This window comes from Mobula hypostoma, chromosome 11 (assembly GCF_963921235.1).
Source record: "Mobula hypostoma chromosome 11, sMobHyp1.1, whole genome shotgun sequence".
NCBI lineage: Eukaryota > Metazoa > Chordata > Chondrichthyes > Myliobatiformes > Myliobatidae > Mobula > Mobula hypostoma.
The window spans coordinates 42,291,147-42,312,527 of record NC_086107.1 but is presented as its reverse complement, the minus strand read 5'-3'; the positions used below and the strand labels follow the sequence as shown (position 1 = coordinate 42,312,527).

General features: G+C 41.5%; 1 protein-coding gene across 2 annotated transcripts in view; it reads left to right on the top strand.

The window, feature by feature from the left end:
* The window catches only part of copb1 (COPI coat complex subunit beta 1), a 51,701-nt gene extending 31,587 nt beyond the window's left edge, over positions 1 to 20,114 (top strand). For both annotated transcript variants that reach the window (XM_063061898.1, XM_063061899.1), the window contains exons 18-22: positions 1,363 to 1,482; positions 3,595 to 3,740; positions 5,436 to 5,525; positions 19,081 to 19,236; positions 19,376 to 20,114. In XM_063061898.1, the coding sequence (XP_062917968.1) occupies positions 1,363 to 1,482; positions 3,595 to 3,740; positions 5,436 to 5,525; positions 19,081 to 19,236; positions 19,376 to 19,435 (572 nt within the window). In that variant the 3' untranslated portion in view covers positions 19,436 to 20,114. The remainder of the gene's footprint in view (positions 1 to 1,362; positions 1,483 to 3,594; positions 3,741 to 5,435; positions 5,526 to 19,080; positions 19,237 to 19,375) is intronic.
* Positions 20,115 to 21,381: the final 1,267 nt, after the last annotated feature.

Here is a 21,381-nt window from a genome sequence, read left to right as displayed (position 1 = left end):
GAGTGAACAGCCCTTTTCAAGTCCAGCCACACATTCTCATTTGGATTGCGGTCTGGACTCTGATTTGTCCACTCCAGGGTATTAACTTTGTTGCTTTTAAGTGCAGCTTTGGCGTTGTTCTTGGGGTCATTGTCTTGCTGGAAAAGAAATCTCCCAAGTCACAGTTCTCTTGCAAACTGCACCAGGTTTTCCTCCAGGATTTCCCTGTATTTTGTTGCATTTATTTTCCCTCTACCTTCACAAGCCTTTCAGGACCTGCTGTAGTGAAGCATCCCTACAGCATGATGCAGCCAAAACCATGCTTCACGGTAAGGATGGTGTGTCTTTGCTGTGCAGTGTTTGGCTTACACCAAACTTGGCATTGGTCTGGTGGCCAAGAAGCTCATTTTGGTTTCATCAGACCATAGAACATTTTTCCAGCTGACTTCAGAGTCTCCCACAAGCGTTCTGGCAAACTGTAGCAGAGATTTCATGTACGTAATTTTCAACAGTGGCTTTCTCTTTGCCATTCTCCAGTAAAGCTGCGACTGGTGAAGCACCCAGGCAACAGTTGTTGTACGTGCAGTCTCTCCCATCTCAGCCACTAAACTTGTAACTCTCAGAGTGGTCATAGGTCTCTTGGTGGCCTCCCTCACTTGTCCCCTTCTTGCACGGTCACTCAGTTTTTGAGGATGACCTGCTCTAGGCAGATTTACAGCTGTGCTATATTCTTTCCATTTCTTGATGATTGTATTCCAAAGGATATTCAGTGATTTGGAAACTTTCTTGTATCTATCTCCTGACTTGTGCTTTTCAATAACCTTTTCACAGAGTTGCTTGGAGTGTTCTTTTGTCTTCATGGTGTAGTTTTTGCCAGGATATTGACTCACCAGCAGTTGAACCTTCCAGACTCAGGTGTATTTTTACTACAATCAATTGAAACACCTTGACTACACACAGGTCTCCAAAAATAGATCTCCATTTAACTAATTCTAAAACCAACTGGCTGTACCCATGGTGATTTGGTGTGTCATATTAAAGGGGGTGAATATTTATGCAATCATTATTTTATGCTTTATATTTGTAATTAATTTAGATCACTTTGTAGAGATCTGTTTTCACTTTGACACAAAGGAGTCTTTTTTTTCTGTTGATCAGTGTCCAAAAAAAAAAGCCAAATTAAAGCCACTGTGATTCAATGTTGCAAAAACAATAAAACATGAAAACTTTCAAGAGGGTGAATACCTTTTATAGGCACTGTACTCATTTCCATAGATGTCTGCTCTGATGAGTTCCTCTAGCATTTTGAGCTGCTCTGGATTTCCAGCAGCTGCGGAATTTCTTGTGTTTGTGATATGGATTCTGCTTGTTTTTTTTTGCTAGGTGATCTTAAGCTTGTCGAGAAGCCTTCACCCCTGACCCTTGCTCCTCACGATTTTGCTAATATCAAGGCGAATGTCAAAGTAGCTTCAACAGAAAATGGCATCATTTTTGGTAATATAGGTGAGAAGGATTTTTCTTTAATCGGAACAATTAGTGTGTTATTATCTGAAGAAATGTACTGGGAAATAACAGTGCATTTTTTGCTTCCTGTCTTGTTGACAGATGATTTGTTAGATTCCCTTTAACACTTATTTTAGTACTTGGAAAAGAATTGAGAGATTCAAATTGTGATCAAAGGAGACAGCTTTTTGCATTTGGTGACGGACAATGTCAGGTCACTGTTGACATCAGCTTGTGGTCCATCAGTAATTAACGCAGTCCACAAGGAGGATTCACAAGTTTCCCCCCACATGCCTAAGAAGAATGGTTTAGCATGTTAAGAAGCTACTGTGAAATGCCCCTAGTTTGTCAGTAAGGTTTGATCTGCAGAGAGCTGATAACCATGTACAGGTTTCCCCCGCCATCCGAAGGTAGAGTGTTCCTGTGAAACCGTTCGTAAGCCAAAATGTCGTAAAGCGAAGAAGCAATTACCATTTATTTATATGGGAAAATTTTGTGAGCGTTCGCAGACCCAAAAATAACCTACCAAATCATGCCAAATAACATATAACACCTAAAATAACTAACATATAGTAAAAGCAGGAATGATATGATAAATACACAGCCTATATAAAGTAGAATTACTTTTCCGCAATCATAGCCGGCACAGTTCTCCGAAGCGAAAATCTCATGCAAGCGCTCTCAGCAGAAAATCTCAAGCAAGCGCTGTTGGCAAAAACACTCTCTCCAGTAACCTTTCAGCTGTGAAGCTGCCAAATCATACCAAATAACACGTAAAAATGCACAGCCTATATAAAGTAGAAATAATGTATGTACAGTGTAGTATCACTTACCGGAATTGGGAAGACAGCGCAGAGCACATTGATGATGGTATGTTAGACTGAGTTGTTGCAGGCTGGGGTGGTGCAGTGGTCCCCACCCTCCGGGCAGCAACCGATACTGATTCGCGAAGCATGCAGCGGTAGCCGGAAAGCACACAGCACATCTTTAAGAAAAAAGCCGAAATAAACATGCTAATTAATTAGGTGCCGCCTGACACGTAATTGTCGGCCCAGATCAGAAGCGATTGCCGACTGCATCGCCTCTGATCTGGGCTGACCTTTATGTGTCAGGTGGCACCTAATTAATTAGCAGGTTTATTTCGGCTTTTTTCTTAAAGATGTGCTGTGTGCCTCCCAGCTACCGCTGCATTCTCCGCAAATCAGTATCTGTCCACGGCCTGCGGGTTGGGGTGGTGGGACACTGGGGTGTCATCTGTTTCCATTAGGGCAGGCAGCTCATCTCCTCCTATGACTGCCCACCTAGATGTCGAAGCTCGAGGTTCGTCGTCTGCTGTGGCTGATGTGGAAGGCTTGCTTGACTGCTGAGCCTCGCATATCTTTCTATCATACACTTCTTTGTAAGCACTCAAACCATCTTGCAAATATCCCCAAAACCTACGTACCCTTTCAAAATTAAAGTCGTACTTTATCATTGCAGCGAAAATCTCACGCAGTTGCTTCACGTTCAGTTCGCTACTGCATTTGGTTTCGATTGTTATCCTTTCCTCTTCCAATTGCATCAGCTCTTCATCTATCAGCTCTTGGTCATGGGATGCCAAAACCTCTTCAACATCATCTTGGTCAGCTTCCACAAGCCAAAGTCACGTTGTCCTTACTTAGTTCACCACGATCAAAACGCTTAATTATGTCTAGTTTTATGCTAAGTGTAACACCCTTACGAGCTCTTTCAGGCTTTTCCAGTACCTCAGAACTCATCTTGCAAACGGCTGCTCACAGGCACGTGTTTAAGCAATGCCTGCGAGATTGCAGTTCTGAATCCCGGGGAGAGTGGCTGCTCGGGGCGTGCGCTGCCTTTTATCACACGCTGATTTTTTTCATGCGCTGATTTTTTTATAACAGTGAAAACACCTGTTAGCGAAAACAGGGTACTAATGTAGGTCTTACGTAACAGGTTTCGTAACGCGAACGTTCGAAAAGCGGGCGACACCTGTATTGAAATTGGTGCTTCATAGTAGGCCCCTTTACTCTATGATGCCGATAGGAAATATTTTTTTTCCATTTCAAGAATTGAGCTACTTGACTGAATTCTGTTTGTTATCTGTGCTTCCAGTTTATGATATATCTGGGGCAGCAAGTGACCGAAATTGTGTAGTACTGAGTGACATTCACATTGACATCATGGACTATATTCAGCCTGCATTGTGCTCCGATGCCGAGTTTCGTCAGATGTGGGCAGAATTTGAATGGGAAAACAAGGTAAGGAAACATTGAGACATAGGCACAGAAAAGTACAGTATAGAAACAGGCCCTTTAGCCCATCTTGTCCATGCTGTACTACTCCTTACTCCCATCGACCTGTACTGGACCATTGCTCTCCGTACCCCTACCATTCATGTACCTATTCAAGCTTCTCTTAAACGTTGAAAGCAAGCTCGCATTGCACCACTCTCTCAACCCTCTGAGTGAAGACGTTTCCTCTCATGTTCCCCTTAAACTTTTTACTTTTCACCCTTCACCTATAATCTTTAGTTGTAGTCCCACCCAACCTTAGTGGAAAAAGCCTGCTTGCCCTATCTATACCCCTCATAATTCTGTATACTTCAATGAAATCTTTCCTCAATCTTCTACATTCTAAGAAATAAAGTCCTAAACTATTCAATTTTTCTTTATAACTCAGGACCTCCATTCTTGGCAACATCCTTGTAAATTTTCTCTGTACTATTTCAAACTTATTTACATCTTTCCTGTAGGTGGGTGACCAAAACTGCACACCATACTCCAAATCAGGCCCCACCAACGTCTTATACAATTTAAACATACCATCTCATCTCCTGTATTCAGTACTTTGATTTATCAAGGCCAATGTGCCAGAAGCTTTCTTAATGACCCTATCTACCTGTGACGGTACTTTCAATGAATTATGGACCTATGTTTCCAGTTCCCTTTGTTGTACAGCACTCATCATTGCCCTACCGTTCACTGTGTAAGACCTACCCTGGTTGGTCCTACTGAAGTGCAACATCTCGCACTTGTCTGCATTAAATTCGATCTGCCATTTTTCAGCCCATTTTTCTAGCTGGTTGAGATCCTGCTATAAGTTCTGATAGTCTTCCTCATTGTCCACTATAACCTCACTATTGCTGATCTAATTAACCACATTATCATCCAGATCATTGCTGTAGATGACAAACAAGAATGGACCCAGCACCAATCCTATGCACACACTAGTCACAGGCCTCCAGTCAGAGAACTAACCACCTACTACTGCTCTCTGGCTTCTCCCACAAAGCCAATATCTAATCCATTTTCCTACCTCATTTTAAATGCCGAATGACTGAAACTTCTTGACCAATCTCCCATGCGGGCATTGTCAAAGTCCTTGCTGAAATCCATGTAGATAACATCCACTGCCTTGCCTTCGTCAACTTTCCTGATAACTTCCTCAAAAAACTTATAAGATTGGTTAGACATGACCTAACATGCACAAAGCCATGCTGACTAGCCCTAATCAGTCCATGTCTATCTAAATACTCATATATCCGGTCCCTAAGAATTCCATCCAATAACTTTCCCACTTCTGATGTCAGGCTCATTGGTGGTTTATTTTTGGAGTATTTCTTAACCAGCAGAACAACATTAGCTATCCTCCAATCCTTCGGTACCTCACCTTTTGCTATGGATGATTTAAATATCTCTGCTAGTATGCCTGCAATTTCTGCACTTGCCTCCCACAGGTTCTGAAGGAACACCTTGTCAGGCCTTTAGGATTTATCTACCCTAATTTGCCTCAAGACAGCAAACTTCTCCTCTGTAATCTGTATAGGGTCCGTGAACTCGATACTGCTTTGCCTTACTTCCGTGGACTCCGTGTACTTTAACTTGCATAGGTTAAAATGACTTTTCTTGGATAACTGAGTGGATGATCCCTAATTTTTGTTTTTTTGTTTCAAGGTTACAGTTAATACGAACATTACTGACCTAAATGAATATTTGCAGCACATTCTTAAATCTACCAACATGAAGTGTTTGACTCCAGAGAAGGTACGTACTACATAGATGTTTGAGTTGCAACTGTAGTGTGATTTGTTTTTTTGCTTTTTAGAAAGTCAGAGTTCTTCCTTGTTCGTTTTGCCATGCAGTATTTTTATCTGTCCATGCCCAATTTTACCAGTTCATTGCAGTTGATTCATGAGCACAATTCTGTTAATTTGAGCAAATATCTGATTTGAATTTTCTTGTTTTAATATTTATACTTCATAAATTAGGCATTGCATTTTCAAGAGAGTTTTGATAAAGTGTTAGCAAAATTGCTGAAGTAATAATAAAACTGGTTGTGAAGGAAGGTAAAAAGCAATGGTGAAAGGTTATTTTATCAAAATGGAGGGTGTGAAATTCTTCAGAAGGAAGGAAAAATTAAGCAACACATGAAGTACAAAGGCTTTCAAGTCAAGAAAGTAGCTAAATTCGTAAATAGTTTAATCACCTATCCTTAACAGGAATTAACAAAGCTAATAAATATTGGAAAAACAAACTGAATGCTGGAGGAACACAGTGGGTTGAACTGTCTCCTGTAAAAATTTCCCTTTTCTCAGTTCCTTTGTCCCTGGCGGATCTGTCCTAATGAAGGGTTTCGGCCGAAACATCGACTGTTTACTCTTTTCCATAGATGCTGCCTGTCCTACTGAGTTCCTTCAGCATTTTGTGTGTGTTGCTTTGATTTCCAGTATCTACAGATTTTCTCTTACTTGTTCCCAGAATGTGGCTTTCTTTTCCAGGACATCAAAGGTGTCCTCCTCCTTCAAAGAAAAGTGTTTCCCTTTCACCACCATTGATACTGCCCCCACCTGCATCTCCTCCATTTCACAAGCATCTGCCCTCACATCATCTTCTGGCTGCCCTAACAGATAAAATTCCTCTTGTCCTCACTTGCCACCCTATGACCCTCCTCATCCAGCATCTTCCACCATCTTCAACAGGATCCCTACCACAGACATCCCACCTGCAAAATCTGATTTCAGGGAGGGAGCACCATCAATTTGCGGGAGACTTCCGGGAGAGGTGGGATGTCTGCAATAGAGTAGCGCCTTAGCAGCTAGCCAGCTAGTTTAAATAACATTAGCTATGCTAATGAACGAATGACACCTGTTAAACTCACCTCAACATGTCTTGTACAGTCTTAACCCACCACGGGCAATAGAAAAGTCACTGTTGCAAACAGTGCAGCGAGCAACACTGTCATTATTTTTGACCCCTATTAGGCAGAGGTACACTTTAGGATAGTCTGGGTGACGTACGTTTTAATTTTTTTTGGAACACTACCAGTCTGACTTTTTTTGGAACTCTCTCGCTCTTGCTCTCGCCCTCTCTCTATCGCGCGCGCTCTCTCGCTCGTGGTCGCTCTCACTCGCGCTTGCTCTCGTTCTCTCTCTCGCTCTCAACGCTTGCTTTCTCGCACTTGCTCTCGCTGCTTGCGCTTGCTTGCTGGCACTCTCTCTCTTGCGCTTGCTTTCTCACTCGCGTGCGCGCGCTCTCTTGCGCTTGCTTTCTCGCTCTTGCTCTCGCTGCTAGTGCTCTCCCTCGCGCTTGCTTTCTCACTCTCACATGCGCTGTCTCTCGTGGTCACTCTCACTCGCGCTTTCTCGCTCTTGTGGTTGCTCTCACTTGCACGCTCTCGTGCTTGCTTTCTTGCTCTCACTCTCTCTTGCGCTTGCTTTCTTGCTCTTCCGCTCGCTCTCTTGCGCGTTCTCTCACGCTGGCTCTCAAGAAATTCAATTTCCGGGACATTGTATATAATTTGCGGGCATCAGGGAGCCACTATTAATATGCGGGAGACTCCTGGAACTTCAGGGAGAGGTGGGATGTCTGCTACTGCCAAATGCATCTTTACCTCCTTTCACCCTATCCAATTTCCACTTTCCACAGGGATCACTCCCTCTGTGATTCCCTTGTCCATTGTCCCTCCCCAATAACCTCCCTCCTGCACTTGTCCCTGCAGGCAGCCAAAGTGCTGCACCTGCCTGTTTACCTCCATTGAGGGCCGCAAACAATCCTTCCGGGTGAGACAACACTTCACCTGTGCATCTATATCTGGCGCTCCATCTGCAAAAAGTAGCATTTCCTGGTGGTGAACCGTTTTAATTCCAATCTCCATTCCCATTCCAACAGATTGTTCATGACCTCCTCTTCTACCACAATGAACCCACTGTGAGGTTGGAGGCTATCCAGATGGAATATGAATTGTTGCTCCTCCATTCTCTAGTAATTATGTCCCCTCCCCAGTCTCCTCTTCAATTCCCTCAACTCGTCTCCCCACCTGTCTATCACTTCTCCCTAGAGCCCCTCCCCCCCTTTCCCCCATGGTCCATTCTCTTTTCCTATCAGATACCTTCTTCAGCTCTTTATGTTTTCCACCTATCAACTCCCAGCTTCTTACTTCATTCCTCCTCCCGTGCCCCCATCTTCTTATTCCTTTCCAGTCCTGATGAAGGCTCACGGCCCAGAATGTCTACTGTTTTTTCATTTCCATAGATGCTGCCTGGCCTGCTGAGTTCCTCCAGCATTTTGTGTGTGTTGCTTTGGATTTCCAGCATCTGCAGAATCTCTTGTGTTTCCCCTAACAGAGTTTTGTTTCAAATTTCAGCATGAATAAGATTAAACTTGATGAGTAGAGCAGTAGACATGAATTAACTTTTAATTGGACTTTATAGTTTTCTCAACATCCTGGCTCTTGAATACTGCATTCAGGATGGTCATCTGAGGCACAACATATTAAAACACTAAAGGAACACTTCAAAGATCAACACAAGGAAATCTGCAGATGCTGGAATTTCAAGCAACACACATAAAAATTGCTGGTGAACGCAGCAGGCCAGGCAGCATCAATAGGAAGAGGTACAGTCGACGTTTCGGGCCGAGACCCTTCGTCAGACCTCTTCCTATAGATACTGCCTGGCCTGCTGCGTTCACCAACAATTTTTATGTATGTTACTTCAAAGGTCAAGCTGTGAATAACAGTGAGCATATTGTTTCTTGGTTACAGTGAAATTGAATTCTGTAATTTGCATGTCTAATTCTTTCAGTCAACATGTTTTTTGTTCATGTTCATTAAGTCAGGATTCATTTCATATTCTTTTGTTGGAAGGCAGTTATTCTGGTATCAAGAACTTCCCCTGGATAAGCAATGTTATTTGTTCTATTTACTGTATGTGTTACAACAGACGAAAATTTTGCTGGTTGGGTTGCCTCATTTTTATTTAGCCAATCCAGATACAGAGACTAACCCAAACATATGATATTAATTGGTACCACCAAAAGAGTTGTATTTAATAATTGTTCTAGTGTTGGTGGAATGCTTCATTGTAGAAACTTACAGTGGTGCTCTGCTTTTGTAGAGGAACTGTCTGTCTGCCTGGTGCATTCTTCTTTAAGTAATCTCTTTGGTCCAATCCTGCAATATTTATATGTTGGGAAATCTTGGTACCGTAATGCTCAACCTGGATCAAAGCCATATGGACATTTCTATCTATGTAATCAAATGAGTGATTGTCATTGACTCAGTTTGGGACTTCCAGAATTAGCCTGCATTATCTAGGCCAATTCATTGCAATTGGTCCCATTTCTCATATACAAAGCCTAAACGCAATATTCACTTCATGCTGGTCCAAATTTGGTATTTTCGAGATATAACACGGTAACAGGCCTTCCTGGCACAAAGATCCCACACTGCCTAATTCCACTCATGTGACCGATTAACCCGCATGTCTTTGGAATGTGGCAGGAAGCAGGAACACCTGGAGGAAACTCATGCAGTTACGGGGAGAACGCACAAACCCCTTACAGACAGCTGTGGAATTGAACCCAGAATTGAACAACTTTGCTACCGTGCCACCCATCTACCAATCCACATAAATGCAACCATTAGAGGTGGAAATGAAAGATGGGGAATAATTTCACTCTGAAGGCTGGAAGGAAGGTGATTGGACAATTGGGGAAGTTGGTCACTAGATCAAAGATTTGTTGATCTCATTGAAATATACGATATATTGGAAGGCATGGATAGAGTGGGTGTGGAGAGGATGATTCCAGTAGTGTGGGGTCCAGGACCAAAGAGCACAGTATCAGAATAAAAAGACATCCCTTTAGAACAGAGATGAGAAGGAATATCTTTAGTCAGAGCTGGTGATGAGATGCAAGATGGTGCTGGTGAACCACAGTGACCTTCTGCAGGCTAATGTACTTTTAAATCAACTTAATGAACTACAGATTTCAAGATCTTCAGAAAAATTCTGTGGACTTTACTCTCAAGCGAGCAGATATGGTACCCTTTAACCAGACAAAGGTTCATCACTGTGGCTAGGAGTGAGGGTGGGGGGGTACCTGCAAGCCAGGCTGAAACACAGAGGAATGAGACCCCCTTTTCAAATGTGTAGTTGCTGGAGAACAAAATGAAGGACCCGAGGGCAAGATTGCTGTATCAAAGGGAAATGAAAGTTTGCAGTGCTTTATGTTCAGCTGAGACCTGGCTTACTCCCAGCATACAAGATACAGTACGGTGATCAGACCTGAAGGCTTCTCAATTCACAGGATGGACCGAGCTGCTGATTCGGGAAAAACAAAAGGTGGAGTTGTGTGTATCATGATAAACTCTTATTGGTGCTCCAATGTGGCGGTATTGTCGAACTTATGCTCCCCAGCCTTGAAGACAGAAAGATAAAATGCCTCCATTCCATTTAACTAGAGAGTTCTCATCCGTAATTCTCATTGGAGTTTACCTACTATCTGCGGCTGACTACAAATAGGCGTTTGAGATGCTGCATGATGCTGTCTCCAAACAAGAAACACTCCATCCAGGTGCATTTCACATTATAGTCAGGGACATTAACCAGATTTGTTTGAAACAATATCTGCCCAATTTCCATCAGCATATAACCTGTAGCACCAGAGGTCCCAACACGCTAGACCACTGTTAGGCCAGGATAAGGAATGCCCACCGTTCCATGCCCAAACTGCATTTTGGGAAATCTGATCACTTGGCTGTCTTTCTATCTGCATACTGGCAGAGGCTAAAGAGGAAAGTTCCAGAGATTAGGACAACAAAGAGGTGGTCAGTGGGAGGCAAAAGGGCGGCTATGCGATTGCTTCAAATCAGTGGACTGGGCCGTATTCAAGCCCTCAACTATAAATCTGAATGAATACACCATAGTTGTCAGAGACTTTATTAAAACAGTTGTGGATGAGGGTATCCCCACAAAATCATTCAGAGTATATCCCAACTCAAGCCCCAGATGAGCCGTGAGATCCACAATCTGTTGAGGGCCAGGTTAGAGGAATTCAAATCTGGTGACTGAGAAAGTTACAAGAGGTCCAGGTACGATCTCTGGAAAGCTATCTCACAGGTGAAGTGGCATTTCCAGACTAAACTTGAATCAATGAAGGACAGTTGTGGCAGGCCTTGAATGTTACCACTTCTTATAAAGTAAAATCAAGCAACATGGGCAACAACAGGGCTTTGCTTCCAGATGAGCTCAATGCCTTCTATGCCTACTTTGATTGTCAAAACATGGAGCAAGCATCATGATTTCCCACAGTCCCCAATGTCTCTCTGACGTGTGAGCAGCCTTTAGGAGGGCAAACCCCTGAAAAACATCCTGCCCAGATGGGATAACTGGCCAAGTACTGAAGACCTGAGCTGATCAACTGGCTGGAGCGTTCATTGAGATCTTAACCTCTCACTTCGGTAGTCTGAAAGACCCACCTGGTTCAAACATGCTTTAATTATACCAGTGCTCAAGATGAACATTGTAACCTGTCTCAATGACTATTGTCCGGTAGCAGTAGACAACATAGTTACAAAGTGTTTTGAGAGGTGGTTGATGACACATCAACTCCTACATGAGAAGCAACTTGGATCCACTCCAATTTTCCTACCTGTGTGCAAGAGGTCCACAACAAATGGCACCTGACTGGCTCTTCACTCAACCCTGGAACGTCTGAACAGCAAAGATGTACACATCAGGATGCTCTTTATGGACTACAGCTTGACATTCAATACCATCATCCCCTCAAAAATAATCAGTAAGCTTCAAGACCTTGAACTCAATACCTCCTTGTGCAATTGGACCCTCGATTATCCCACTTGCAGCCCCCAGTCAGTATGGATTGGCAACATTTCCTGCACATTCTCCATCAGCACAAGTACACAACAAGGCTGTGTGCTAAGCCCTTGCTGTACTCGCTTTACTCTGTATGGTTAAGGACAATTGCAGTGCCGTATTCAAGTTTGCTGGCAATATCACTGTCATAAGCTGATAAAGGGTGGTGATGAATCAGCATATAGGAGGGAGGTTGAAAATCTGGCCGAGTCTTGTCACAACAACAACCTCTTACTCAATGTCAGCAAAACCAAGGAGCTGATCATTGACTTCAGGAGGAGGAAACCAGAGGTCCATGAGCCAGTCCTCACTGGAGGATCAGAGGTGAAGAAAGTCAGCAACTTTAAATTTCTTGGTGTTACTGTTTTGGGCGACCTGTCCTGAGCCCAGCACATAAGTGCAATTACGAAGAAAGCACAGCAGCGCCTCTATTTCCTTTGGAGTCTACGAAGATTTAGCATGACATCTAAAACTTTGATGAACTGGAATAGATGTGTGGTGGAGAGTATATTGACTGGCTGCATCACAACCAGGTATGGAAACACCAATGTCCTTGAATGGAAAATCTTACAAAAAGTAGTGGATATGGCTCAGTCCATTGCGAGTATAGGCCTCCCTGCCATTGAGTGCATTTACACAGAGCGTTGTCACAAGAAAGCAGCATCCGTCGTCAGGGACTTTCACCACCCAGTCCATGCTCTCTTCACACCGCTGCCATCAGGAAGAAAGTACCTCAGGACTCACACCACCAGGTTCAGGAATAGTTAATATCCTCAACCATCAGGCTCTTGAACCAAAAGGGAAAATTGCACTCCATCACTGAAATGTTCCCAAATCTGTGGACTCACGTTCAAGGTCACTTCATCTCATGTTCCCGATATCTATTGGTTATTTACTTATTTATTCTTTCGTTCTTTTTGTATATGCACAGTTTGTTGTCTTTTGCCCACTGGTTGAACGCCCAAGCCGACGCAGTCTTTCTTTGATTCTGGTGGTTGTCCTTCATGTCCGACGTTGACAGGATATCTGTGTGGGAGAGTTTTCTAAAAGCGGAAAAGCTGTTGCACTGGGGTAGTTCCAGTCTCGTGACCTCAGAAGTCCAAGTTCAGTGGTACAATAAAGCTTCACAACTGGGGTCTTCCTTGGTTGCAATGGATGACCATGATGTCTTCTGTTGCCTCGTAAAGCACCTTGCTCTCCACAGAGCATTGCTGTACCACCCTTCTGGCCGTTGGATCTCATTGTAGATCTCAACCGTTCAGTTCACCAGAGCTGACTTTGCGTGCTGGGATAGGCATGTCCTCAAGATTCTATTAACGTTATTATTCTATTATGGATTTATTGCGTATGCCCGCAAGAAAATGAATCTCGGGGTTGTGTATGATGACATATATGTACTTTGCTAATAAATTTGCTTCGCACTTTGAATCCATGGTATTGATTACCACAAATGGCTGTGGAAGCTAAGTCATTGGGTGTATTTAAAGCCAAGATTTATATGCTTTTGATTAGTAAGGGTGTTAAAGATTATGGGGAGAAGCAGTAGAATATGTTTGAGAGGAAATAATAAATCAGCCATGTTGGAATGGCAGAGCAAACTCGATGAGCTATGAGAGAGTTGGGTGGACAATTGAAAAGTATCCCTCTAGCACGTAATTTCTTTTCCTTCTGCACCCAGGGAAAATATGAGGAGACTCTTTACCAGTGGGATTCCAAGGAACTTTACTTGGGAACTGAATTTAATAATTAGATACCAAGATCTGTGGAATGAAATTAAAAGGCATTAATTTTTTTTGCCATTTTTGAGGGTGGTTGGGTGATGGAACTAATGGTGTTATGATGGACGGTTTTGAAAATCCATTTACCTAATAAAGTGGCCACTAAGTGTATGTTTGTGGTCTTCTGCTGTTGGAGTCATTCACTTCAAGGTTCAATGTGTTGTGCGATCAGAGATGCTCTTCTGCACACTACTGTTGTAATACGTGGTTATTTGAGTTACTGTTGCTTTCCTGTCAGCTCAAACCAGTCTCGAAGTTCAAAGTAAAATTTATTATCAGAGTATCACCACATACAACCCTGAGATTCTTTTTCTGCAGGCATACTTAGCAAATCTATAGAACAGTAACTGTAAACATCAGGAACTATAAACTGTAAACAAACTGCAAATGCAGATATAAATAAATAACAATAAATAAGGAGCATGAAATAACAATATAAGAGTCCTTAAATGAGTGTACCTATCCCCTTTTGTTCAAGAGCCTGATGGTTGAGAGGACATAACTGTTGGCTCATGGACCTCTAGTTTCCCTCTCCTGAAGTCCACAATCAGTTCCTTGGTCTTATTGACATTGAGTGAGAGGTTGTTGTTATTACACCACTCAGCCAAATTTTCAATCTCCCTCCTGTATGCTGATTCATCATCCCCTTTGATACAGCCCACAACAGTGGTGTCATCAGCAAACTTGTATACAGTGTTGGAGCTGTACTTAGCCACACAATCATAGGTGTAAAGCGAGTAGAGCAGGGGTTAAGTACACATCCCTGCAGTGCTCCTGCGCTGATGGATATTGTGAAGGAGATGTTTTTGCCAATCCGAAATGATGGGGTCCACAAGTGAGGAAATCCAGGATCCATTTGCTCAAGTGGGTATTGAGGCCCAGGTCTGGGAGTTCACTGATTAGTTTTGAGGGGATGATATTGTTAAATGTCAAGCTGTAATTGATAAAGAGCCTCCTGATGTATGCACCTTTGCTGTCCAGATGTTCCAGAGTTGTGTGAAGAGTCAATGAGATGGCATTTGCTGTAGATCTTTTGCTTTGGTAGGCAAATTGGAGCGGATCCAAGTCGCCATTCAGATTGGTCATTCTCCTCTGACCTCTCTCATTAACAGGGTGTATTCACCCACAGAACTGCCACTCACTTGAAATTTCTTGTTTTTTGCATCATTCTCTGTAAATTCCAGAGACTGTTGTGTGTGAAAATCCCAGGGGATAAGCAATTTCTGAGATACTCAAACCACCTCATCTGGCACCAACAATTGTTCTGTGGTCAAAGTCATTTAGATCACATTATTTCCCCATTCTGATGTTTGGTCTGAGCAACAACTGAACTTCTTGACCATGTCTGCATGCTTTTATGCATTGAGTTACTGCTATATGATTGGATGATTAGATATTTGTATTAGTAAACAAGTGTACAGGTGTACCTAGTAAAGTGGCCATTGAGTGCGTGTGTATATTTAATCTGAGCATTGTATTGCACTGCCACCCAGTGGATTTGATAAGGAAACACATGCTGACTAGATTTGAGGTTGTTTTTGAACCAATTGTAAATTTGATGGACCTTCAGCTTTGGCTTTAGTAAAAAGTGTAATATCTTTTTCTGACATCAGTAACATCACTGCATTTTATCCTGTGACAGTTACAGTCCAATTTAACAATTTCACGTTTTGTGTGAGTGAGTTTGTGACTTGTTATTTTAGCAATATGTGAACATGCACAAGTAAGCAGGAAATAGAAACGGTTAGTTGATGTTTGTCAGCACATAACTGGGCTGGTGTCATTGTTGGGAGCGGTGGGCTGGTGTTGACTGGTTACAGTGGCAGTTATTCAGGTTCTGCTAAACGTGAGTGAGAGGGTGATGGCTATGAGATTCGTGAAGTGAATTTCTGTGATTGGCAGTGTTAAGTCCATTTCATTTTGGAAAGATCAGCTTGAAATATATTTTGCATAATTTTATTCTTAAAACTGAACATCTTGTATATTTTGATGAGTAGCACTTGATTACGTGTTTACAAGTAGGGAATATGTTTAGAATAGAGCCAATCGAATCAGGGATAAATTAAAATATGGGCTGTGAAAGTGCTTGGTAGTCATTTGCAACAGTCATTCCCCCCCCCCCCACCCCTATTTTATATGGTTGGGTAACTGTGGATGACAGCAGGTTGATACAAACCCCACAACACTGGTCTGCTCGTGCTTTTATACAGCTGTTAAAATTAGGAATTAATATATATAATATGGGCATTTCAAAAGACCTGAGTAGAGCTACTTAGTACAGGATAACTTAGCTCTGCAATTAAGATTGAGAATCTAAATCCTTAGATGAAGAACCAAAGAGATAGCAATTTTAAATGCAGTGGACATAAAAGTTGCTGGTGAACGCAGCAGGCCAGGCAGCATCTCTAGGAAGAGGTGCAGTCGACGTTTCAGGCTGAGACCCTTCGTCAGAACTAACGGAAGGAAGAGTGAGTAAGGGATTTGAAAGTTGGAGGGGGAGGGGGAGATCCAAAATGATAGGAGAAGACAGGAGGGGGAGGGATGAAGCCAAGAGCTGGACAGGTGATAGGCAAAAGAGAATACGAGAGGATCATGGGACCGGAGGTCCGGGAAGAAAGACAGGGGGGGAACCCAGAGGATGGGCAAGGGGTATATTCAGAGGGACAGAGGGAGAAAAAGGAGAATGAGAGAAAGAATGTGTGTATAAAAATAAGTAACAGATGGGGTACGAGGGGGAGGTGGGGCATTAACGGAAGTTAGAGAAGTCGATGTTCATGCCATCAAGTTGGAGGCTACCCAGACAGAATATAAGGTGTTATTCCTCCAACCTGAGTGTGGCTTCATCTTTACCGTAGACGAGGCCGTGGATAGACATGTCAGAATGGGAATGAGATGTGGAATTAAAATGTGTGGCCACTGGGAGATCCTGCTTTCTCTGGCGGACAGAGCGTAGGTGTTCAGCAAAGTGGTCTCCCAGTCTGCGTCGGGTCTCGCCAATATATAAAAGGCCACATCGGGAGCACCAGACGCAGTATATCACCCCAGTCGACTCACAGGTGAAGTGTCGCCTCACCTGGAAGGACTGTTTGGGGCCCTGAATGGTGGTAAGGGAGGAAGTGTAAGGGCATGTGTAGCACTTGTTTCGCGTACACGGATAAGTGCCAGGAGGGAGATCAATGGGGAGGGATGGGGGGGACGAATGGACAAGGGAGTTGCGTAGGGAGCAGTGGGATGCTTTGCATGCTGCTTTATCAGGCTTCCAAATTAGTTACAATATACATGATTTTGAATCAGGTTTAATATCACCAGCATATGTCATGAAATTTATTAACAGCAGCAGCAGTACTATGCAATACATGATAAATATAGAAAATTTTTTACAAAAATTACAGTAGGTATATTTATGCATATTAAATAGTTAATATTTAATAGTTAAATAGTAGGTATATTTAATGCATATTAAATAATTTAAAAATGCAAAAAGTAAATAAAAAAGTGAGATAGTGTTACGAGTTTAATGTCTATTTAGAAATCAGATGGCAGAGGGGGAGAAGAGGGGAAGAAGTTATTAAGATTAAACCAAAAGGCATCCTGTCTTAAGTAAAAAAAAGTCTGTGATAGTTCATTTTTATAGATCTGGGTATTGTTGTCAGGGACATTTATTGAACATATCGCAATCTTGTGAAGTCATCTTGCAGAGGTACAGTTGTCATTGTGAATGCTTTCGGGCAGGGTGTTAGAAGATTTGTGTCCCGTGATAACGAAGGACCAGTGATGTATTCCTGAGTCAGTCTGGTGTGCAACTTGCAGGGAAGCCTGCAGCTCTTGGTATTTCCATGTAGCTACAGGCTTTGTCTTTCTTGATGATAAAGTTGTGGGCATGGGAGATGTTGTCACATAACTGCAATGCATTTTATACTGGCAATGGGTGAGTGAATGCTTAAGATAGGCACTGGGGTGCTATTGAAGTTGAATAGCTGGTGTAGGTGGTGTTGAGCTTCTTGAGAACCACTGGACATGCACTCATCCAAGTGGAGAGTATTCCATTCTGCATTTGGCTCAGTCTTGTAAATGATGGGAAAACCTTAAAGTGTCAGGAGTTGAGATACTCGCCACAGATACCCAACTTCTGATCTGTTGTTGCCATGGTATTTATATGCCTGGACCAATCAAGTTTCTCATCACAAACAAGAGAAAACCTGCAGATGCTGGAAATCCAAGCAAAACACTCAAAATGCTGGAGGAACTCAGCAGGCCAGGCAGCATCTATGGAAAAGAGCGCAGCTGATATTTCGGGCCAAGACCCTGTCAGTCCTGCCGAAGGGTCTCGGACTGAAACATCAAGTGTACTCTTTTCCAAAGTTTCTCGTCAGTTGTAACTTCAAGGATAGGGAAGATGACCTACTTGGTGAATGTAATGCCATTGAATGTGAAAACTATGCGGTTACATTCTTTGCAGTTGCAAGTGTAATTAAACATTGTGCAACAATCAATAAACATCCCCACTTCTAACCTTATGATGGAAGAAATATCATTAATGCAGCACCTGGAGGTCGCTGGGTTTAAAACACTCCTTAGAGAAATGTCTGTAGCGATGTGCAAGGGCTTGTGCAGAGTATAGCTCTAGCCACTCAAATAGTTTTATTCTGCCCCTTGGCTTCAACTTTATCAACTGTAATCACATCTCTGGAATGTTTGGACCAAAGCTGTTGCGATCTGAAACTGCCTGGTTCTGGTTAAACCCAAACTAGGCATTGACACCCAAGTGAATTTTAATAGCAATTAACAGTAAATGTCATTGTTGTATTGCTATTGGTATAAGTGGACTAAACCGTAATTATCTTGTAAACAGGATGTACCTGGATGATTATCTACATAGCTGGCTTTCTGCTGGTGGTGCAACTTTTCTGGAATAGTTTGGCTAGAGGCATCCCACTCTTTTTTTAAATTTGCAAGTTAGGTAACATAAATGCTTTTTTTTTTCTGTCTTCAGTGAAGTTGCCAAAATGTGCTAGAGACCACATTGAATACATTCCACTAATCTAAAAGAAGAAATCATTAATTGCTCTTCCATCTGTAATATTTTGGAGCTATACATAATAGATAGAAAAATTGCCATTGCCTGCAAAGGAATTTGGCTTGTGGAATGAGTTTGGGTTTGCAAAGTGAACAGTGTTGTTAGAGTGATGTCCAGAGAGGAGAATTTATCTGTTCATGGTGAAGGTGCCAGAAATGTGGTGAATATGGAGACTGCAGCAGAAAATGAGGTTGAGAATCTTAATATCATTCTGGCGTGGAGAGGCTGAAGAAGTGAAGTTATACAGGCAACAGGACTAATTGTCAAGGACTCTATCAGATATGGCAGTGAGGAATCTTTATTTGATGAAGGAAGCACTGGTATGGAATATTTTTTCTTAAGGATTCTTTCTGATACGTTTTGGAATTTAAAAGGCATTGTTTAGAAATCCACTTGGGTGTAAATCTCATACTGTATTTTTAATAAATTACATTTACTTATAACCATTTTATTCTCCAATTTTCCTGGATATTTGGTAGACTTCATAATTACATATCAACCTATTCTTCTGACCAGGGATTATCCTTGCATTAGAGTGTTTTTTAGATACATTTAATTGCTTGATACTGTAATATTTTTTCTAATTTCAGGCACTTTCTGGTTACTGTGGTTTTATGGCTGCCAACCTCTATGCACGATCCATATTTGGAGAAGATGCACTCGCAAATGTTAGCATAGAAAGTCCGGTTCATCTTGGACCTGATGCTCCCGTGACTGGTCACATACGCATTCGAGCAAAGAGTCAGGTAAATTGTAAAATAAAGTCCTGTGTATGATTCTCGTAACTAAAAAAACATAAGCTACATTTAGGTTTAAAATGAAACTCTGATATATCTGTACCTAGTAAACTATTTCCAATTTACTATGTTCATATTTATCTTGCAGGGAATGGCTCTCAGTTTGGGTGATAAGATCAACCTGTCACAGAAGAAAGTAAAAGCATAGCAATTTTTTCAAACACCAGTGTGCTTAAATTAATGTTAGTTTAATCCATCAATATCTACAAGTTTATCTAATACAAGATCATAGATGCTGAATATGCTGAAGAGAGCTTGTGATTTGTTGACCTTTCCATAAAATGAAACTTCTATTATACAATTCAAAAGACTGTAGAATCCTTTCATATTGTCTTCTTTGTCTTGTTGCAGACATCTCTTGTTTTACACTAAAGTTTATCCATTATAATAAAGATAAATTCTCAATGTGTTCATTGTTCATCTGGTGTTGGGAGTTGAGATATTTTACATGAGTATTTGTTGTGAAGAATATGGTTACCAAAAGATGGAAAGTTGTTCATGCCCATATTACTTATGAAAACTTGCCTCTGGCCAAGATGTAACAATCCAGTTTGAAAGTGCTTTTTTCCTCCCTCTTCCCCCCCCCTCCCCCCCACCTCCCACAATCAATACAATGGATATTTATTGAATCTCGAACTACCTTCTGACAGCAGTGCCATCTGCACAGTGTATTAAGGATAAATGGTGTAACTGAGGTTACTTTGAAATGTATAGTAATCTCAAATATTAAGGAGTTAACTTTTTTTTACATGTTATATAAATGATGCAACACATTATAATAAAAAAACAAGGGCAGAGCTTTTACCTGATTTGTAGAACTTGTGTTTGTTTAGCTCACTCAAAAAGTGTGTCAGAATCAAACCAGTATCAACTCTTCCACAACTGCACCATAAAATGATAATTTACACCCTGTGTTGATGTATTCGTTGTTCAGACCTAATTATCAGTCTACTCACTGGCGTACTTCTTAACAATATCTGCCCTGTCCTGTCAGCCATGTGTGCAGGAAAAAGGGAGCAGATAAGGCATGCAACAATCCACTCCAAATGCCAAAATAATCTAGAAGCACATATTTGTGTAATATGTCCTTAATATGCCCCTCCCAAAGTGTGCACATTTAAATTCACATGCTTGCCCTTCAGTCCCCTTCTTTGTGCACAACCAGAAAAGCAATAATTGGTTATTAAGATGAATCGCCATTTTACGTGCAGAAAATTTAGATGAATCTCAGTTGTAGATATTTTGATGACCATAACTTAAAATTCTTGCATTTGCCCTGTGCTCAGCAGCATTTCCAGTTCCATTGAGATTTTTGGCTGAAATTTAAAGTTTCTCAATGTCGATGGCGGTGTGATAGTAGGAAAAACATAACAATTTTAGTCTAGTTAGAAATTTAATAATAATTAAATGTAACTTCATAAATTGGAAGTATCTGTAAAAAATTGTTCTATAAGTCCTTTGTTTGCAGATAACCTCATCTAAAAAGTCTTTTGATCAATTTGTGCAAGTCTTTTCATTTTTAAAAGTACATCAAAAATAAGAAATTAGTCAGTCTATAAGAGGACAGCTCAGATGTGATTATATAACTAAACAAAAAGCATACTATTTAAGTTTCAATAGCAATTTATGAAAAGAAATAGAATAAACATCTTAGCAATTAATCTTTTCACTTTGTCTGAAGATCAGTTTCTCTTTTAACTGGAATTTGAGTTCCAAAGTCATGGAGCAGAACCCTGTCATTATTTTATACATACATATTCAATTATTTCAGCCTTGCAGGTGCTTGGTATTTTAATATTCCCTCCCTTTGCTCCTTTTTAAAGAGAAAAACTTTCAGAAGCATTTTCAGGTTGTAATCGTATAGAACAACTCATTAACCTGGAGATATTCCAATTATGTTTCCTTTGCTGAAAATATCAATGGCTTTGATAGGATTACTTTTTCATTTGCTGAATGAGGACGTTGTTGACTGGGCCAGCATTTTTTGTATGTCACTAATTTCCTTTTAACTGAATGTTTGTTCGGTCATTTCAGAGGGCAGTGGCAGAAGCAACTACGCTGCTCTGGATTTGGAGTCTCAAATAGGTCAGATCA